General features: G+C 32.8%; 1 protein-coding gene across 10 annotated transcripts in view; it reads left to right on the top strand.

The window, feature by feature from the left end:
• Window positions 1-14,675: 14,675 nt before the first annotated feature.
• Window positions 14,676-17,347, top strand: part of CFHR4 (complement factor H related 4) — a 46,172-nt gene continuing 43,500 nt past the window's right edge. For 2 of the 10 annotated variants that reach the window (XM_078002079.1, XM_078002067.1), the window contains exon 1: window positions 14,702-14,859. In XM_078002079.1, the coding sequence (XP_077858205.1) occupies window positions 14,802-14,859 (58 nt within the window). In that variant the 5' untranslated portion in view covers window positions 14,702-14,801. Of the gene's footprint in view, window positions 14,860-17,347 lie in introns of all 10 variants that reach the window. The other 8 variants (XM_028851664.2, XM_078002047.1, XM_078002084.1 and 5 more) reach the window with 8 other exon arrangements.

A 17,347-nucleotide genomic window follows, 5' to 3' on the forward strand; every position in this document is an offset into this window, starting at 1 on the left:
AGTTGTATATTAATTTTCACTAGTTTTCTTCATTCTTAGATTTTGCTTCTTTTTTTTGTTTCTTATACACTAACAATAAACTATCTGAAAAAGATATTTAAATACCTATTTGTTTTGTGATGACAGCAAAAAATAAAATAATTAGGAGTAAATTTAACCAAGGATCTCAAAAATCTATATATTGAAAACAATAAAATATTGATGTAAAAATTTGAAGAAGGCACACGTAAACAGAAAAATAGCCCATGTTCATGGACGGCAAGATTTAATATTGTTAAAATGTTCATATTACACAAAATGATTTAAGAATTCAATGTAGTCCCCATCAAAATACTAATATCATTTTTCACAGAAACATGAAAAACAATTCAAAAATTTGTATAAAATAACAAGAGATCCAGAAGGTCAAAGCAATTTTGATCAAAAAGAATAAAGCTGGAGGCATCACACTTCTAAATTTTGATTTACTTTATAATGCTAACTTAGTCAAGATAGTATGACATTGGCATAAAACAAGACATATCTATCAATAAAACAGAATAGAATTCAATGTATTTTCAATAAAGATGCCAAGAACACACAATGGGAAAATAATAGACTCTTCACTACATCTTGCCAGGAAAATCGAATATTCACATATAGGTGAAATGGAACCCTGTTTCACACTCCATAAAACTATCTACTCAGAATATATGTAAGACTTACATGAAAGCCTGAAACTATAAAACTGCTAGAGGAAAACAAAGGAGAAAAAAATCCATGACATTGGTCTGGGCTATGATTTCTTGGATCAGACCCCCAAGCACAGGCAACAAAAGGAAAAATACACACATTGTATTACACCAAACTAAAAAGCTTCTGCATAGCAAATTAATGCACAGAGTGAAGAGACAACTCATGGATTGGAAAAAAAATACTTGCAAAGCATACATCTGTTAAAGGATTAATATTCAAAATATATAACAAACTCAACTCAATGGCTAATAAAAATGAATAAACCAACTTAAAAATAACCAATATACCTGAATAGACATTTCTCAAAAGAAGACGTACAAATGACCAACAAGTATTTTTATCAGCAATACAAAAAACAAGTGTTATCAAACATGTGGAGAAAAGGGCACACTTGCACATTGTTGGTGGAAATGCAAATTAGTACAGCCATTATGGAAAATAGTATGCAGTTTGTCAAGAAATGAAAAACAGAACATATGATCAATCCAGTAATCCCACTACTGAATAAATGTACAAAGAAAATGAAATCAATATGTCCAAGAGTTACCTGCATTCCATGTTTATTATAGCATTATTTATAATACCCAAAATATGGAATCAGCTTAAGTATCCATTACATGTGAATAGATCAAGAAAATGTGGTGTATATACACAATGGAATAGTATTCGCCTTGAAAAAAGGAAATTCTATATTTTCAAAAACATAAAATGAACATGGAAGACACTAAGTGAAATAAGACAGACAAAACCACGTGATCCTACTTATATGCAGAACTTAAAAAGTTGGATTCATAGAAAGAGTAGAGTGGTGGTTACCAGGACTGAGATGGAATGAGGGTGGAGAGATGTTGGTCAAAGGATAAAAAATTTTAGTTAGATAGGAGAAATAAATCGAAATATCTGTTGTAAAACATGGTGACTATAGTTAATATGATTTATTCTTGAAAACTATTGAGTGCAGACTTTAAGTAGTCTCACCACACACAAAAGAATGAGAAGTATGTGAAGTGAAGCATGTATTTGTTAGCTTGATTTAGCCATTATATAATGTATACATATTTCAAAATAATATATTGTACATAATCAACATATGCAATGTTTATTTTCAATAAAAAATAAATGAAAATGTTTACAAAAAAGAAAATGTGGTATATACACAGAGTGGAAGGCTATACAGACTAAAAAGAAGACAATTCTTTCAATAGTGAAAACGTGGTTGAATCTAGAGGATATTATGCTAACTAAAATAAATTCAACACAAAGACAAATCCTGCGTGATCTTACTGATATGTGGAATCTAAAAAATTCACATTTACAGAAGATGAGAGTGGAGTGGTGGTTACCAGAGGCTGAAGGGATGGGGGTGGTTCTAGGGAGGTGTTGGTCAAAGGGTGTAAAGTTTCAGTTAGACTAGAGGAATACATTGTACTATCTATTGTACAGCATGGTGGTCACAATAATAATAGTGATTATTATATATTGCTGTGGGTAGATATGTTCTATTTAATATATTTAAGCCTAGCTTTTCTGACTACTACAGGAAAAGATGCTAAACACTTGTTATAAGTATGCTTTTCTTACAAAAAATAAGTTCAATTGATATTCATGTAATAAATCTAATCTTTGTTTTATTGATTTTCAGATCAACAAAGACCTTATCTGAATACTCTTTACAACTTTTATGTAAGTCTAAAGTTATTTCATAAGAAAAATTTTATGGAAAAAAGACAAGGGCCTGAAGCATGTTTCAGTTTGGGTATTTCACTTTGTATTCACTGAATTTTGAAAAAATTAAAATAGTATCAAATAATGTATACAATCATATAATCTCCTTAAAAAAATCCACTGAAGAACCTACTTGCATGTGTAGTGTTGGATAATCAGGGTTTTTTGCTATGCTATACTTTAAAAAGTAATTAATGAAGGGGCTTACTCTTCTTTTTGTTAATAGCACACTTAACAATATTAGTGGATTCCTGGTGTTCTTCACTAAGGTCCTTGGTAAGTAAGTTCTGCTTATATTTTGTGCAAAGAACTGTGAAAACATCTTGTGCTGCATTTTAAAGTTTATTATAATCCACACTTCTGACCAATCACAGCTGTTCCGAAAGGTTGGAACACTTGGAAAAAAATTTTTTTTTTAAAATATTTCTTTTTCTTTTTTTCAGAATTTCAAAAACAACCATGTTTAAAATTAATAACAATAGTTTTGAAAATTACAATACTTTTTAAAAGGTTTTACATACACCACTTACAGATAGAGTAAAATTTAATTATAACTGAAAAAGTTTTCATTAACATGTTATACTGGGCTAAATGTCATCCAACTAAAATTCCACATCTCTTCACCATTTACATATATATTATATATTTTTATATGTAATATAAATATATATCTTACATATAAAATATATATAAAAATATATAAATGTATGTATAAATATATAAATATATGTAATATATATTTTGTATATAATATATAATATAAAATATATATAAATGTATATATAAATATATAAATATATGTAATATATATTTTATATGTGATATGTTAATATATATGTAATATATATTTTATATGTGATATATATTAATATATATGTAATATATATTTTATATGTGATATATACTTATATATTTATATATATTTATATATTAAAGTATATATTAAAAATATGTGTTTTAAATATATATATATTACATATATATTTTCCTGAAGATTCTCTGACTTACATTTTCAGTCATTTTAAGTTATGGGAGAGGTTTTGCTTAATTTATTATATTTTTTATACAGTTTGTCTGTAGCATTATTGATAGATCTTTTTCTCCTAAATGTAGGCCATATTTTCTGCTTCTTTACCTATCTAGAAGTGTTTTATTGTTCTCTGGGCAATGCCAATAACACATTGTGATGATTACAGATCCTGCTATGCATGTCAGAATAATACCGATTTTTCTCTTTATAAGAAATAATGCACTATTCACAATAGCAAAGACTTGGAATCAACCCAAATGTCCATCAGTGACAGACTGGATTAAGAAAATATGGCACATATACACCATGGAATACTATGCAGCCATAAAAAAGGATGAGTTCTTGTCCTTTGTAGGGACATGGATGCAGCTGGAAACCATCATTCTCAGCAAACTATCGCAAGAACAGAAAACCAAACACCTCATGTTCTCACTCATAGGTGGGGATTGAACAGTGAGATCACTTGGACACAAGAAGGGGAACATCACACATTGGGTCCTATTGTGGGGAGGGTGGGGGAGGGAGAGCATTAGGAGCTATACCTAATGTAAATGACGAGTTAATGGGTGCAGCACACCAACATGGCACATATATACATATGTAACAAACCTGCAGGTTGTGCACATGTACCCTAGAACTTAAAGTATAATAATAAAAAGAAAAAGAAGTAATGTTCCTGCTAGAAAACTATCATCTTATGAAGTCATGAGTTTCAGTTTTCTTATGGTGAATCTACTTCAGTTTTGACTTATTCTAAATGTATAGCACTTAGTCCACTCCTGGGACATGGCATTTACTCCTAAGACATATGTTTTGAGTTCTAGTACAACGTGAGGAATTTAACAAATTATGCTCACCTTGAGCTCCAAACTCTTCCTCCCTATATGGGTATTAGCTGAATTTTTCACCATTTTCAATCTTGCTTTTCTATATGGTTTTCATTGTAGAGATCTTTCACTTCCTCAATTAAATTCCTAATTATTTTATTTTTTTGTATCAATTTAAATAAGATTAATTTCTTTGTCTCTTTTTCAGAGAGTTGATTTTAGCATATAAAATTCTACTGATTTTCATATGCTGATTTTGTTCTGTAACTCTACGGAATTTGCTTAATATTTCTAACAGTTTGTTTGTAGAGTCTTTAAAGCTTTCTGCATATAAAACCCTAATGTCTGTAAATAGTTCTTTTTAACTTGGATGCCTTTTATTTCTTTCTTTTGCCAAAAAGCTCTGGCTAAAACTTTTAGTACTATCTTGAATAAAAGTGGTGAAGGCAAGTATCCTTGACTTGTTTTGATCTTAGAGAAAAAGATTTCCACTTTTACTCATGGAATATAAAAGTTAGCTATGGGTTTGCCATATATGCTATTCATGGTATTGAAGTACATTTCTTCTATAACTATATTTTTTAATTTTTTTGTGTATATAGTAGGTGTATAGTAGGTGTATGTATTGATGGAATACTTACAATGTTTTGATACAGGCATACAATGTGAAATAAGTACATCATGGAGAATGGGGTATACATCCCCTCAAGGATTTATCCTTTGAGTTCCAATAATCCAATAACACTCTATAAATTATTTAAAAATGTACAAGTAAGTTATGACTATAGCCAACCTGTTGTGCTTTCAAATAGAAGGCCTTATTTATTTTTTCTTTTTTTTTTTCTTTTTTTTTTTTTTTTTGATACACATTGACCATCCCCACCTCCCCTCTAGTCCTATACCACCCTTCAGTTTCTGGTAACCATCCTTCAACTTTCTATTTCCATGAGTTCAATTGTTTTGATTTTTAGATGCCACAAATAAGTGAGAACATGTGAGATTTGTATTTCTGTGTCTGGCTTATTTCTCTTAAAATAATGATCTCCAGTTCCACCCATGTCGTTGCAAATGATTGGATCTCATTCTTTATTATGACTAAATAGTACCCCATTGTGTATGTGTACCACATTTTATTTATTCATTCATCTGTTGATGGACACTTAGGTGGCTTCCAAATCATAGCTACTGTATACAATCAGGCAACAAACATAGAGGTGTAGATATCTCTTATATACACTGATTTCCGTTCACTGCTGGTATATACACGGCATTAGTGATATACACAGCAATATTGATTCTTCCAATCCATGATCATGAAATATCTTTTTATGTTTTGGTGTCCACTTCAACTACTTTTTTTAGTGTTCCACTGTTTTCCTTATAGAGATCTTTGACTTCTTTGGTTAAGTTAATTTCTAATTATTTATTTTTATGTGTGGTTATTGTAAATGGGATTACCTTTTGGATTTTTTTCAGATTGTTTGCTGTCGACATATAGAAATGCTACTGATTTTTTATGTTGATATTATATCTTGCACCTTTACTGGATTTATTAGTTCTAATAGCTTTCTGGTGATTACTTTAGGTTTTGTCAAATAAAAAGTTATATCATCTGCAAACAAAGATAATTTGGCTTCTTTCTTTTCAGTTTGCATACCCTTTATATCCCTCTTTTGTCTGATTGCTATAGCCAGGACTTCCTGTATTATGTTGAATAACAGTGGTGATAGTGGGCATCCTTGCCATGTTCCAGTACTTAGAGGAAAGGATTTCAGTTTTTCTCCATTCAGCATGAGAGTAGCTGTGCGTCTGTCAAACACAGTTTTGATGTTTGGTTGTGTTCTTTCTATCCTCAGTTTTCTTTAGTGTTTCATCATGAAGGATTTTGAATTTTATCAAATGTCTTTTCGGCATCAATTGAAATGACAATATGGTTTATATCCTTCATTCTGTTGATATGATGTATCACAATGATTGAGTTGTGTACGTTGAACCATCCTTGCATCTCAAGGATAAATCCCATTTGGTCATGTTGGATAATCTTCCTAAATATTGTTAAATTAGTTTGCTATTGTTTTGTTGAGAATAATTATATTTATCGGAGATATTTCATTTTTATGTATCTTTTTCTGATTTTCATATCAGGGTAATGTTGGCCTCACAGAATGAATTGGGAAATATATCCTCCTCCTCCTTCTCCTCCTCTATTTTTCAAAATAGTTAGCGTGGAATTGGTACTAGTTCTTTTTTAAATGTTAGGTACAATTCAACAGTGAAGGTATCATGTCCTGAGCTTCTCTTTACTATCAGACATTTTATTCTTGCTTTGATCTCACTACTAATTAATCTCATGTTAATTGTATTAATATTTGATCTGTTCAGGTTTTGTTCTTTCTGATTTAATTTTAGTAGATTATATGTGTGTAGGAATTTGTCCATTTCTTCTAGATTTTCCAATTTTTTTGGCATGTATTTACACTCAGTGTCCAATAATGATAAATTTCTGCAGTATCAGATATAATGTCTCCTTTTTCATTTCTGATTTGATTTATTTGAATCTCTCTTTTCTCTTAGTCTAGATAAAAGTTTATCAGTTTGTTTAATATTTCAAAAAACCAACTTTTGTTTCATTGATCTTCATTTTTTTTCCACTTCAATTTCAAGTTTATCTTCTCTGACTTCATCATTTATTTTCATCTATGAATTTTGGGTTTGCATTGCCCTTCCTTTTCTAGTTATTTTACATGAATCATCAAATTGTTTATTTGAAGTTTTTCCTTTTTTTGTTTTTGATGTAGTCACTTATAGCTATAAACTTTTCTCTTGATATGAATTTTGCTATATCCCATAGGTTTTGTGAAGTGAAGTGTGTTTTTTATAGGCAACAAAATCAATGGGTCTTGTTTTTTCGTTCTTCAGCCAGTCAGTGTCCTTTGATTGGAAAGTTTAGTCCATTTACCTTCAATGTTATTATTGCAATATTGGTATTTGTTTTCTGTTTTTTTCATGATCTCCTCTTCCTTTTTTCTTTCCCTTTTGTCTTCCTTTAGTGAGGTTGATTATTTATGGTGATACGATTTAGTTTCTTGCTTTTTACTTATTGTGTCTCCATCGTATGTTTTTTGGTTTCAACTTACTGTAAGAATTGGAAATACTTTCTTATAACCTGATTATTTTTTACCAGAAAACAACTTAACACTGTTTGCACAAACAAACAAGCAAAAAGAAAATTCATAAAAACTCTCCACCTTAATTTTTTCTTCTGCTCTCAAACTTTTTGTTGTTTCTATTTTTATCTTATTATACCGACTATGTCTTGAAAGGCTGTAGTTATTATTTTTCATTGGTTCATTGTTTAGTCTTTCTACTTAGACTAAGGGCAGCTTACACAACCCAGTTGCAGTGTTATAATATTCTGTATTTTTCTATGTACTTACTATTATCAGTGAGTTTTGTGTCTTCAGGTGATTATTTATTGTTCATGAATGTCATTTTCTTTTTGAATGAAATATTCCCTTTAGCATTTCTTATAGGACAGGTCTGGTGTAATAAAATCCATCATCTTTTGATTATCTGAGAATGTCTTTATTTCTTCTTTGTGTTTGGGGCATATTTTCTCCAGATATTCTATTCTAGGATAAAAGTTTTTTTCTGTCAGCACATTAAATATGTCATGTCACTCCATCTTGACCTGTAAGGTTTCCACTAAAAAGCCTGCTGCCAGATGTATTTGTGCTCCATTTTATGTTATCTGTTCCTTTTTTCTTACTGGTTTTAGAAGAGTCCCTTAATCCTTGACCTTAGATAATTTGATTATTAAATGTGTTGAGGGAATCTTCTTTGGGTTAAATCTGCTTGGTTTTCTGTAACCTTCTTGTACTTGATATGGATATCATTCTCTAGGTTTGGGAAGTTGTTTCTCATTATCCTTTTGAATAAACTTTCCACTCCTGTCTTGTTCCCTACTTCTTTTTTTAAGGTCAATACTCTTAGATTTACCTTTTGGAGGTTATTTTTTACATCCTGTAGGCATACTTTATTGTTTATAATTCTTTCGTTTTTTGTCTCCTCTGACTGTGTATTTTCACATCACTTATCTTCCAGCTCAACAATTCTTTCTTCTGCTTGATCTATTCTGCTATTAAAGAATAGCATGTTTAATGTCTTCTTCAGTATTTTCACATAGCTTGTCTTCACGCTCAACAAATCTTTCTTCTGCTTGATCTATTCTACTATTAAAGAATCGCATGTCTAATGTCTCCTTCAATATGTCAATTGCATGTTTCAGCTCCAGAATCTCTGCTTGATTTTTTAAAATTATTTCAATCTCTTTGTTCAATTTGTCTGATAGAACGCAGAACTCCTTCTCTGTGTTATCTTGATTTTCTTCCATTTTCCTCAACAAGACTATTTTGAATTCTTTTTCTGAAAGTTCTCATATCTCAGTTTCTCCACGGTTGTTCCTTATTGCTTTAATTAGTTCATTTGGTGAGGTCATGTGTTCTTGGATGGCGTTAATGCTAGCAGATTAACTAGTGCTAGCAGATTAATTAGTGTCTGGGCACTGAAGAGTTAGGTATTTACTGTTTTCTTCACTATCTGGGCTTATTTGTAACCATCCTTCTTGGGAAGACTTTCCACATATTTGAAAGGACTTGGGTGTTGTGACCTAAGCTGTATCTGCTTTAGGGGGCACCCCTACCCCAGTAATGCTGTGGTTCTTGCAGACTCCTGGAAGTACGGTATTGATGGTCTTAAACAAGATCTGGGAGAATTCTCTGGGTTACCAGGCAGAGAAACGTGTTCTCTTCTCTTGCTTTCTCACAAAGAATGTCTGTCTCATTGTTCTGAGTCACCTAAATATGAGTATGGAGTGAAAAAATGCCCCCTGTGGCCACTGACAGTAGACTGCACTGGGTCAGACCTGAAGTCAGCCAAGAACTGGGCCTTGGGTCATCCAAGGTCACCATCCCTAGATACTGCCTATATTCACTGCAGGCCCTGGGCCTCTAAAATCAGCAGGTGGCAAAACAACCAGGCCAGTGTTTTACCCCTCAGGGAGATAAAGGCCCTGGCCTAGGTAGGTTCAGAGGTTTTATCTGTGAGTCAGGGACCGGAGTCAAAAACCTTAGATGTCTGCCTGATGTTCTATGGTACTGCAACTGGGTTGGCAGTCATATGGCAAGTTAAAGTCCTTCTCACTCTTCCCTCCCCTTTCTAAAGGCAGAGGAGCCTCACCTCATGGTCTAACACCACTCCAGGACTCCAGGCCATGACAAGTACTGTCAGACAACTGCTGAAGTTCCCTTAAGGTTTAGGTGCTCCTAAGTCAGTTTGTACTGAGTGCTGGCTGGCCTAGGATTCACCCTTCTGGCCACTGGGATCTCATCTGGTCCAGGTCATGTCCAGAAATGCATCCATGAGTCAACTCCTGGAACTGGGGACCCCAGGAGCCCAACTGGTTTTCTACCCCCTGTGCCCATGCTGGTACCTGAAGTCAGCAAGTCTCAGAGGCTCTCCTAAGGCCCTCAATGTAGTACCTAGGTATCACTGCTGGTTATTCAGGGCCCATGGGCTCTTAGTTAGCCTGGATGAATGCTGCCATGACTGCATCATTTCCTTCAGGGCAATGGGTTCCCTTTTGGCTCAGGGTATGTCAAGAAATGTCATCTGGGTGCTTCAGCTTAGAGCAGGGGCCTCATTACTTTGACTATTGTCCTGTCCTGCTGTGACTAAGCTGATATCCAAGATGTAAGACAAAGTCTTCCCCACTCTTCCCTCTGCCCTCCTCAAGCAGAAGGAAGGGGTTTCTTCTGGAGCTGTGAACTGTGAAGACTGGGATTAGGGGTTGGGTGATGCCAGCACTCCCTTGGCTGCCCCAGGTGTTGCAGCTGGTGCCTCTGAATATCGCATGTCTTCCCCCAATCCACTGTCTCTGGGCCTACCTAGTTCAGCACTAGGACTCATATTAAGTGTTGCAGTCCTTATGTCCTAGACTGCCTCTCTAGTTTATTTAGAGACACAATGCATGGTAGGTAGCCTTAGATAGCAAGATTTGCAGGAACTCGACTTCAGACCCCTGTGATCAACGATTCCATCATGGCTAGGATTGGTTTAAATGTTCCCTCCATGGGCAGGCGTTAGGTGAGTTTGGTCTGATTTTCCTTTCTGCTCTAACAGCACAGCACTTTGTTCAATAACTCACAGTTGCTGTGTTCTCCTTCCCTCAGTGCCTAGAGAAAGGCTCTGTATATCATGGCACAGCTGCAAGTGTGGAGATAGGGGAAAGCTTTGGTGGTGTCAGTGATTCAAGACTGTCTTATCTATCTCTTCTGGGACTCTTTCAGGGATATGAAGTTAAAACCAGGTACTACGAGTACTAAGCTGTTTTTTTGTTTTTTTACTTTTGTTTCATGAAGGTTTTTTTTTGTTTTTTTTTGTTTTTTTTTCTGTGTAGATAGTTGTTAAATTCTTATCTTGGAAGAGGAATAGTTGGTATCACCGTCTATTCCTCCAGCTGGCTCTGCTCTGCCTAATTTGTTGAGAGTCTTTATAATGAAGAAATGTCCGTTTCTCAAATGCTTTTTCTGCTTCTATTGAAATGATCGTATAGTTTTGTTTATTCTGTTATTGTGATATGCTTCCTTGCATATGTTGCATATGTTGACCCATTTTTGCTTCCTTGAAATGAGTTCCACTTGATTATGCTGAATGATTTTTAAATGTGCTGTTCAGTTTCTAGGCTAGGCACAGTGTCTCATGCCTGTAATCCCGCACTTTGGGAAGCTAAGAGGAGCCGATTGCTTGAACCCAGGAGTCTGAGACCAGCCCAGGTAACATGGAAAAATCCCATCTCTACAAAAAATACAAACATTAGCTAGGTGTGCTGTCACAAGCCTATAGTTCCAGCTACTCAGGAGGCTGAGGTAAAAGTATTGCTTGAGGCCAAGATGTCAGGGACACAACGAGCCAAGATTGCGCCTCTGCATTCCAACTGGGCTGACAGAGACCCCTTCTCAAAAACAAACAAACAAACAAACAGAAATTCACTTTTCTTGTAATTTATTAAGAATTTTAGCACCTCTGTTCAACAGGGACATCAGTCTGTAGTTTTCTTTTTGTGTTATTTCCTTATTTGGTTTTGGTATTAGGGTAATGTTGGCATGCAAGAATGAGTTAGAAAATTCCATTATCTTTTTTTTTTTGGCATAATTTGAGAAAAAACACTATCAGTTTTCTTTTTAAAAACATGTTTGCTAGAATTGAGCAGTGAAGACATCAGGTTTTGGGCTTTTTTGATAGGTGAATTTTATTACTGGTTTAATCTCCTTACTCATTACTTGTCTGTTTTGATTCTCTGTATATTCCGAATTCAGTCTTGATATGTTGTATGTGTCCAAAAATTTATCCGTTTCTTCCAGGTTTACCAAATTTATTTTTAACAAATATTTGTTTTTTATAGTCTTTTATGATACTTCATGGTTTTTTGTAGAACCAGAGGTAATGTCTCCTTTTTCACCTCTGATTTTATTTATTTGGATCTTCTCTCTTTTTATCCTTAGTCTAATAAAGGGTTGGTCAATTTTGTTTTTATTTTTTTTAAAGAAATCTTTACTTTTTCTTGTATTTACATTTAGTCTCTATGTTGTTTGTTTCTGCTCTGATATTCGTTATTTCCTTTTCTACTTGTTTTTGGTAAGGTTGTTCTTGTTTTTCTAGCTCCTTAAGGTGCAATGTTTGGTTGTTTATTTGAGAGCTTTCCTCTTTTTGATAAGGCATTTATTGCTATAAAGTTTCCTCTTAGAACTGGTTTTGTTGTATCTCATCTATTATGCTATGTTGTGTCTCCATGATCATTTGTCTAAAAACGTTTCAAATTTTCCTTTTAGTTCCTTCATTGACCCATTGGTTTTAAATAAACATGCTGTTTAATTTCCAAATGTTTGCAAAATTTCCAAGTTTTCTTCTGTTGCTAATTACCAGTTTTATACCATTATGATCAGAAAAGATTCTTGATGTAATTCTAAATTTTTTTTCTATTTGTTACAACTTGTTTTACCGCCTAATTTATGAGCTATTCTAGAGAATATTCTATGTGCAGTTGAGAAGAATGTGTTCTACAGCTGTTGAATTAAATATTCCAAAAATGCCTGTTAGAGGCATTTGATCTAGAATGTACTTTAAATTCAGTGCCTTTTTGTTGATTTTCTGTCTGGGGTATCTTTCCATTGCTGAAAGTAGGGAGTTGAAGTCTCCTACTATTATTGCATTGCAATCTTTCTCTCTCTTTTTAGAGCTATTAATATTTGCTTTATATATAGAGCTGCTCTAATGTTGAGTGTATATAAATATTTACATATATATATATTTACAATTCTCATGTGCTTATGCTGAATTGATGCCTTTATCATTATATGATGACTTTCTTTGTTTCTTTTTCTGTTTTTACTTAAAGTCTACTTTATCTGATTTACATATAGCTGCTCCTGGTCTTTTATTGTTTCCAATAGCATGGAGTATCTCTTGCTATCACTTCACTTTCAGACTATGAGTCCTTGGAGGTAATATGGGTCTCTTGCAGGGAGCATATAGTCGAGCGTTGTTTCCTTTTTTTTAATCCACTAACCCACTCTATGTCTTTTAATTGAATAATTCAATTCATTGTTATTCAAAGTAATTATTGATAGACAAAGATTAACTATTGCCATTTTTAATTGCTTTCCAGTCGTTTGGCCGATATTTTTTTTCTTCCTCTCTTCTTCCTTCCTTTGTGGTTGATTTTTTTCTATTAGTGTTGTTTGCCTCTTCTCTTTTTATTTGTAGTGTACTTACTATAGATTTGTGCTGTGGTTACTATGAGGCTCACAAAATTCTTATATTTATAACAGCTTATTTTACCATGATAACAACTTGTGATTCACTTTTTACAAGAAAAATCAAAACTACATTTTTACTCTACTTCAGTCCACATTTTGAATTTTCGATGTCACAACTTACAACTTTTTAACACATATCCTTCAACCACTATTGTAGCTATTATTTTAAATTGTTTCCTATATTACAGCTTCACTCTTATATTCTATTATATTCAGAGTGGTAAACTTGGCTCTGGGTAGTTGATACTTGAATTTCTGTAGGAGAGAGAGAAACTGGAGAACGCCTACACTGCTGTTTTGCTGATGTTATTCTCTCCACGATTCTCTTATTTTAATCAATGGAATCTTAAATCATGGCAAGTATAATAATGTAAAATAAAGTAAAGAAAGAACAGAAGAAGTCAATTAGAGAACATGTGTGGACTTGAGTTATATTCTTCCAACAAAACATAAATTTTTATATGTATGTGTGTATACACACACACACAAAGGAATGTATTGTACCTTAAAATAAAAGATACCCTCAAACACAAATTTAAAAATATTTAAATGTCAAGAATATGCTGAAACTTTTGTACCCAGGACGATCTATTGTGAGTTCGGAAACTCAGTATGCTTCCATAAACACATGAAAATACAGTGTATTCTTAAATAATTAAGCTGGGTATTGGAAAGCAAAAGACAACAGAAAATTTTAGTGATGTGGACTCTGAGTGTTATTCGTTTATGATTAATCTGTTTGTTGAAGAACTTCACCTATTTTCCAGTGTTTAATTTTAAAATTAGTGTTCTCATTGTGAGAAGAGTATCTGGGATAGGAGATAGTATCGTGACCATTTGTGGAAAAAAACAACTTGCCATGCTAGAACAGCAGGATTTTCAGAAGTAGAATAGTGTGCCAGACGTTTATTTTCAACGTAACATCAACCCAGCTCCTATCTTCATTTTCTTCTGCAGTGCAGAAGATAAGTCTGAAACTACAGTTTCTGAAGTCCCTTTCTCCATAGCTTGCTTCTCCCTTAGATTCCTCCATAAGATGTACTTAAAGAAGATTTGGAAAGACAAAGCATTCTCTGGCAGCAGCTGCTGGTAGCAGCTGAGATCACCAACAGTAGCTTTCCTTGCTTCTGGAAGTTTTCCTGAGAAACATCCACTGCAGCACCATGGATAATTAGTGAGGGCATCACTAAGACTCCTGAACTTTGGAATTTTCTGGAAATAGCATTTCCGACCTTTGTTCCCTCAGTGCTTCCAATAGTTGCAGAAGCCTTTTGTTCCCTTTATTAAAACTCTCTTTGCTCAAAAACTAAGAAATAAAAATGAATTAATATTTTATGTTACTTTTGGAGTTGGTCTATTACTGTCGCTAAATAAAACTGTACATGTACATATCAGGGAATCAATTCCACAGATGATTGTGAAACCACTAATAGGAATCATTGAAGCATCTTGCAAAACTCTCTGAACTTTGATATTTACTAAGTGACCTTAAAGACCTAGCTTCGTGGTAGTGCACTTAAATTCAGAATTATATGGTAACTCATAATGAAAGATTTCAAACAGTGCAACTGAAACTTTTGTATTAATATACTGCTGAGAATATCTAACATGTTGTTACTAATCAATGTCATTCTCACCTTGTGGGTTTCCTGTGCTAATGGACAAGGTAAGTTGAAAGAGATCTAAACACTTAGCTTCCCTCTTAATTGTAACTTCATGTAATATCTAGCTTTGTATGTCTATAATTTTTTTTAAATCTAATAGGATATATTCACTATGCTAGCAGAAGTAGCATATTTTGTGAGAGTATAACAGAAATTAATTTTATGAAAAAACTCTCATTCCAACTTAAAGAAAAAATGAATATTTTCTTTGTTTTACAAGTTCTGCAGCGTAAAAGGCATTTAATATTCATTATGGAGATATGTAAATATACTTATAAAATTTTAAGTAGGAAACATGTCATTAGATAGATTCTAACCTTAAAATGTTCAAAAGTTTCTTATTCATAATACAAGGGGAACTTTGGGAGTGATCGACATTTTCATAATCTTACATATAGTGATTTTTTATAGATTCATATATCAAAACCGCAAATAAAATATTTTAAATTATGCCATTTCTTACATTTCCATTATACCTTAAGAAAGCTGCTAAAACTAATTAACATAAGAATTTAATATTTCAACAAGATTAGCAATATGTAAATCACAACGTACATGTAATCAGAAAGCAGAATATAAACTTACATTGCAATGCAGTAAATTTTAATTTGCATTTCTGAGTTTTCTAGCAAATGTGCAATAAACAAATACAGAAATAAATACCTTTCATAGCTTTATGTCATTGTTCTCTGATATGTTTTCTCTTCAGTAGTCATGTATTTTCTATATTAACTATCTCTTTGAATGCAGGCCTTGCATATTAAAGAACTACATCATAACATTAGCAGTGGAACCATATGGGGTAAAAATCATGGAGAATCAAGGGTGTGTGGCCATTAATGAAGAAAACAAATTTTGTAATTATCCAAAACTTTATAATGTTCCAACAAATGTAGTGTAGGATAATACTAGAAATCCCATTGTCAATTTATGAGAGTATCTTTTCCCTCAGCCACTCCTCTCAAAGCTATGCCACCTTATTTGATTCTAGGTTAAGAATTTTAGGTTTTACAGCATTATCTATCACATGATTTGCTAGTTTTAATTGCTGTGCAAAATCAACCTTGATTTGTGCCAATATGAAAAAAAAGCAATTTCTCCTGTTATTTCCTTTGTTAACTAAACTGCTACAGGCACATTTTTTAAAATAAGGATTAAATAGATTAAAGTAGAATGCAATGCAGAAAAATAGAGAAAATCAGTACTATTTTGAAATGACTGAAATTAGATTAGAATAAGCTCTATACTTTCTTACTTACTTTCTCAAAAGCACTATAAGAATCATGACAAATTCTTTCTTATTTGATATTCCAGTCGAAAACTTGTCTCCTCCGGTGAACTCTTTCTAAGAGTAAACTTGAGCAAAATGTCTAGATATATAGATATAGATATGTAGTATCTAGATATATAGGGTCGCACCTATATATCTCAAAGGAGAAAGTAACTCATTTAGTTGAATAATACCTTGGTAGAGAGAAACATCTTTGTGTATTCAGTAGCATTGGTTCAACTGCATTCCTCCAAAGTTCATTTGTTGAAGCCCAAATTCCCAATACCTGAGAATACGACTGCATTTGGAGAAGGAGTGCTTAAAGATGTAATTAAGTTAAAGATCAATGATTCAGGTGGGCCCTACTCCAGTATAACCGGTGTCAATAAGAAGAGAAAATAAGGACACACCATATAGAGAGAACGCCACATAAAGGCATAGACAGAATACAACCATTTACAAGGCAAAGGAAGAGGCCTCAGAAGAATGCAACCCTGTTGACAGCTATATCTCAAATTATTATCCTCCAGACCTCCAAGGAAATAAATTTCTATGAAATCTGTGGTACTTTGTTATAGTACCGCTAGCAGAAAAATACAATGATATTTACACAATTTATTAAAATAATATAATTAAAACTAATTTTTACTTTTCACTCAAGGATACATATATACCCACAATACATATTTTAGAAGGTATTTATTAGAATTTGGTAATTATATCTTGGCTGTATTGTCCTTGCTGAGTTTTGTGTTGTTGAATACTTTGTGTTTTTATATACCTGTATTCATACATATTTAGAATCTGGTAAAGCAAATCTAAGAAATATTTTTCATATGATTAATGAAAGACATACTTTGTGAGTTGCTTATGCTAGGAAACTTTTTTTAATCGTAGTTGACGTTTCAGTTCTGAATAATAATTATTTGGAAGCCACGCTATTTGAAAGATAAACTTGACAGAAAATTAGTAATTATAACCTATTATAATGTTCATTGACTTTGTATTGAACATTATTTCTTCCATAAACTCATAAATTATTAACACTTATTTAAAAATAGGTTGTCAGAAAAATTATTTTAATTATGAATATCCTTTTAAAATTGTATAAATATTACATTCATCTATTAAAGTTGCCATAACAAAGTATCAAGGGTGACAATTCATATTATAGAGCAGGGTTGCTTCTAAATCCCTTTCAAACTGGATGATTTTCAATA

The sequence above is a fragment of the Macaca mulatta genome, chromosome 1 (assembly GCF_049350105.2).
Source record: "Macaca mulatta isolate MMU2019108-1 chromosome 1, T2T-MMU8v2.0, whole genome shotgun sequence".
NCBI classification, from domain to species: domain Eukaryota; kingdom Metazoa; phylum Chordata; class Mammalia; order Primates; family Cercopithecidae; genus Macaca; species Macaca mulatta.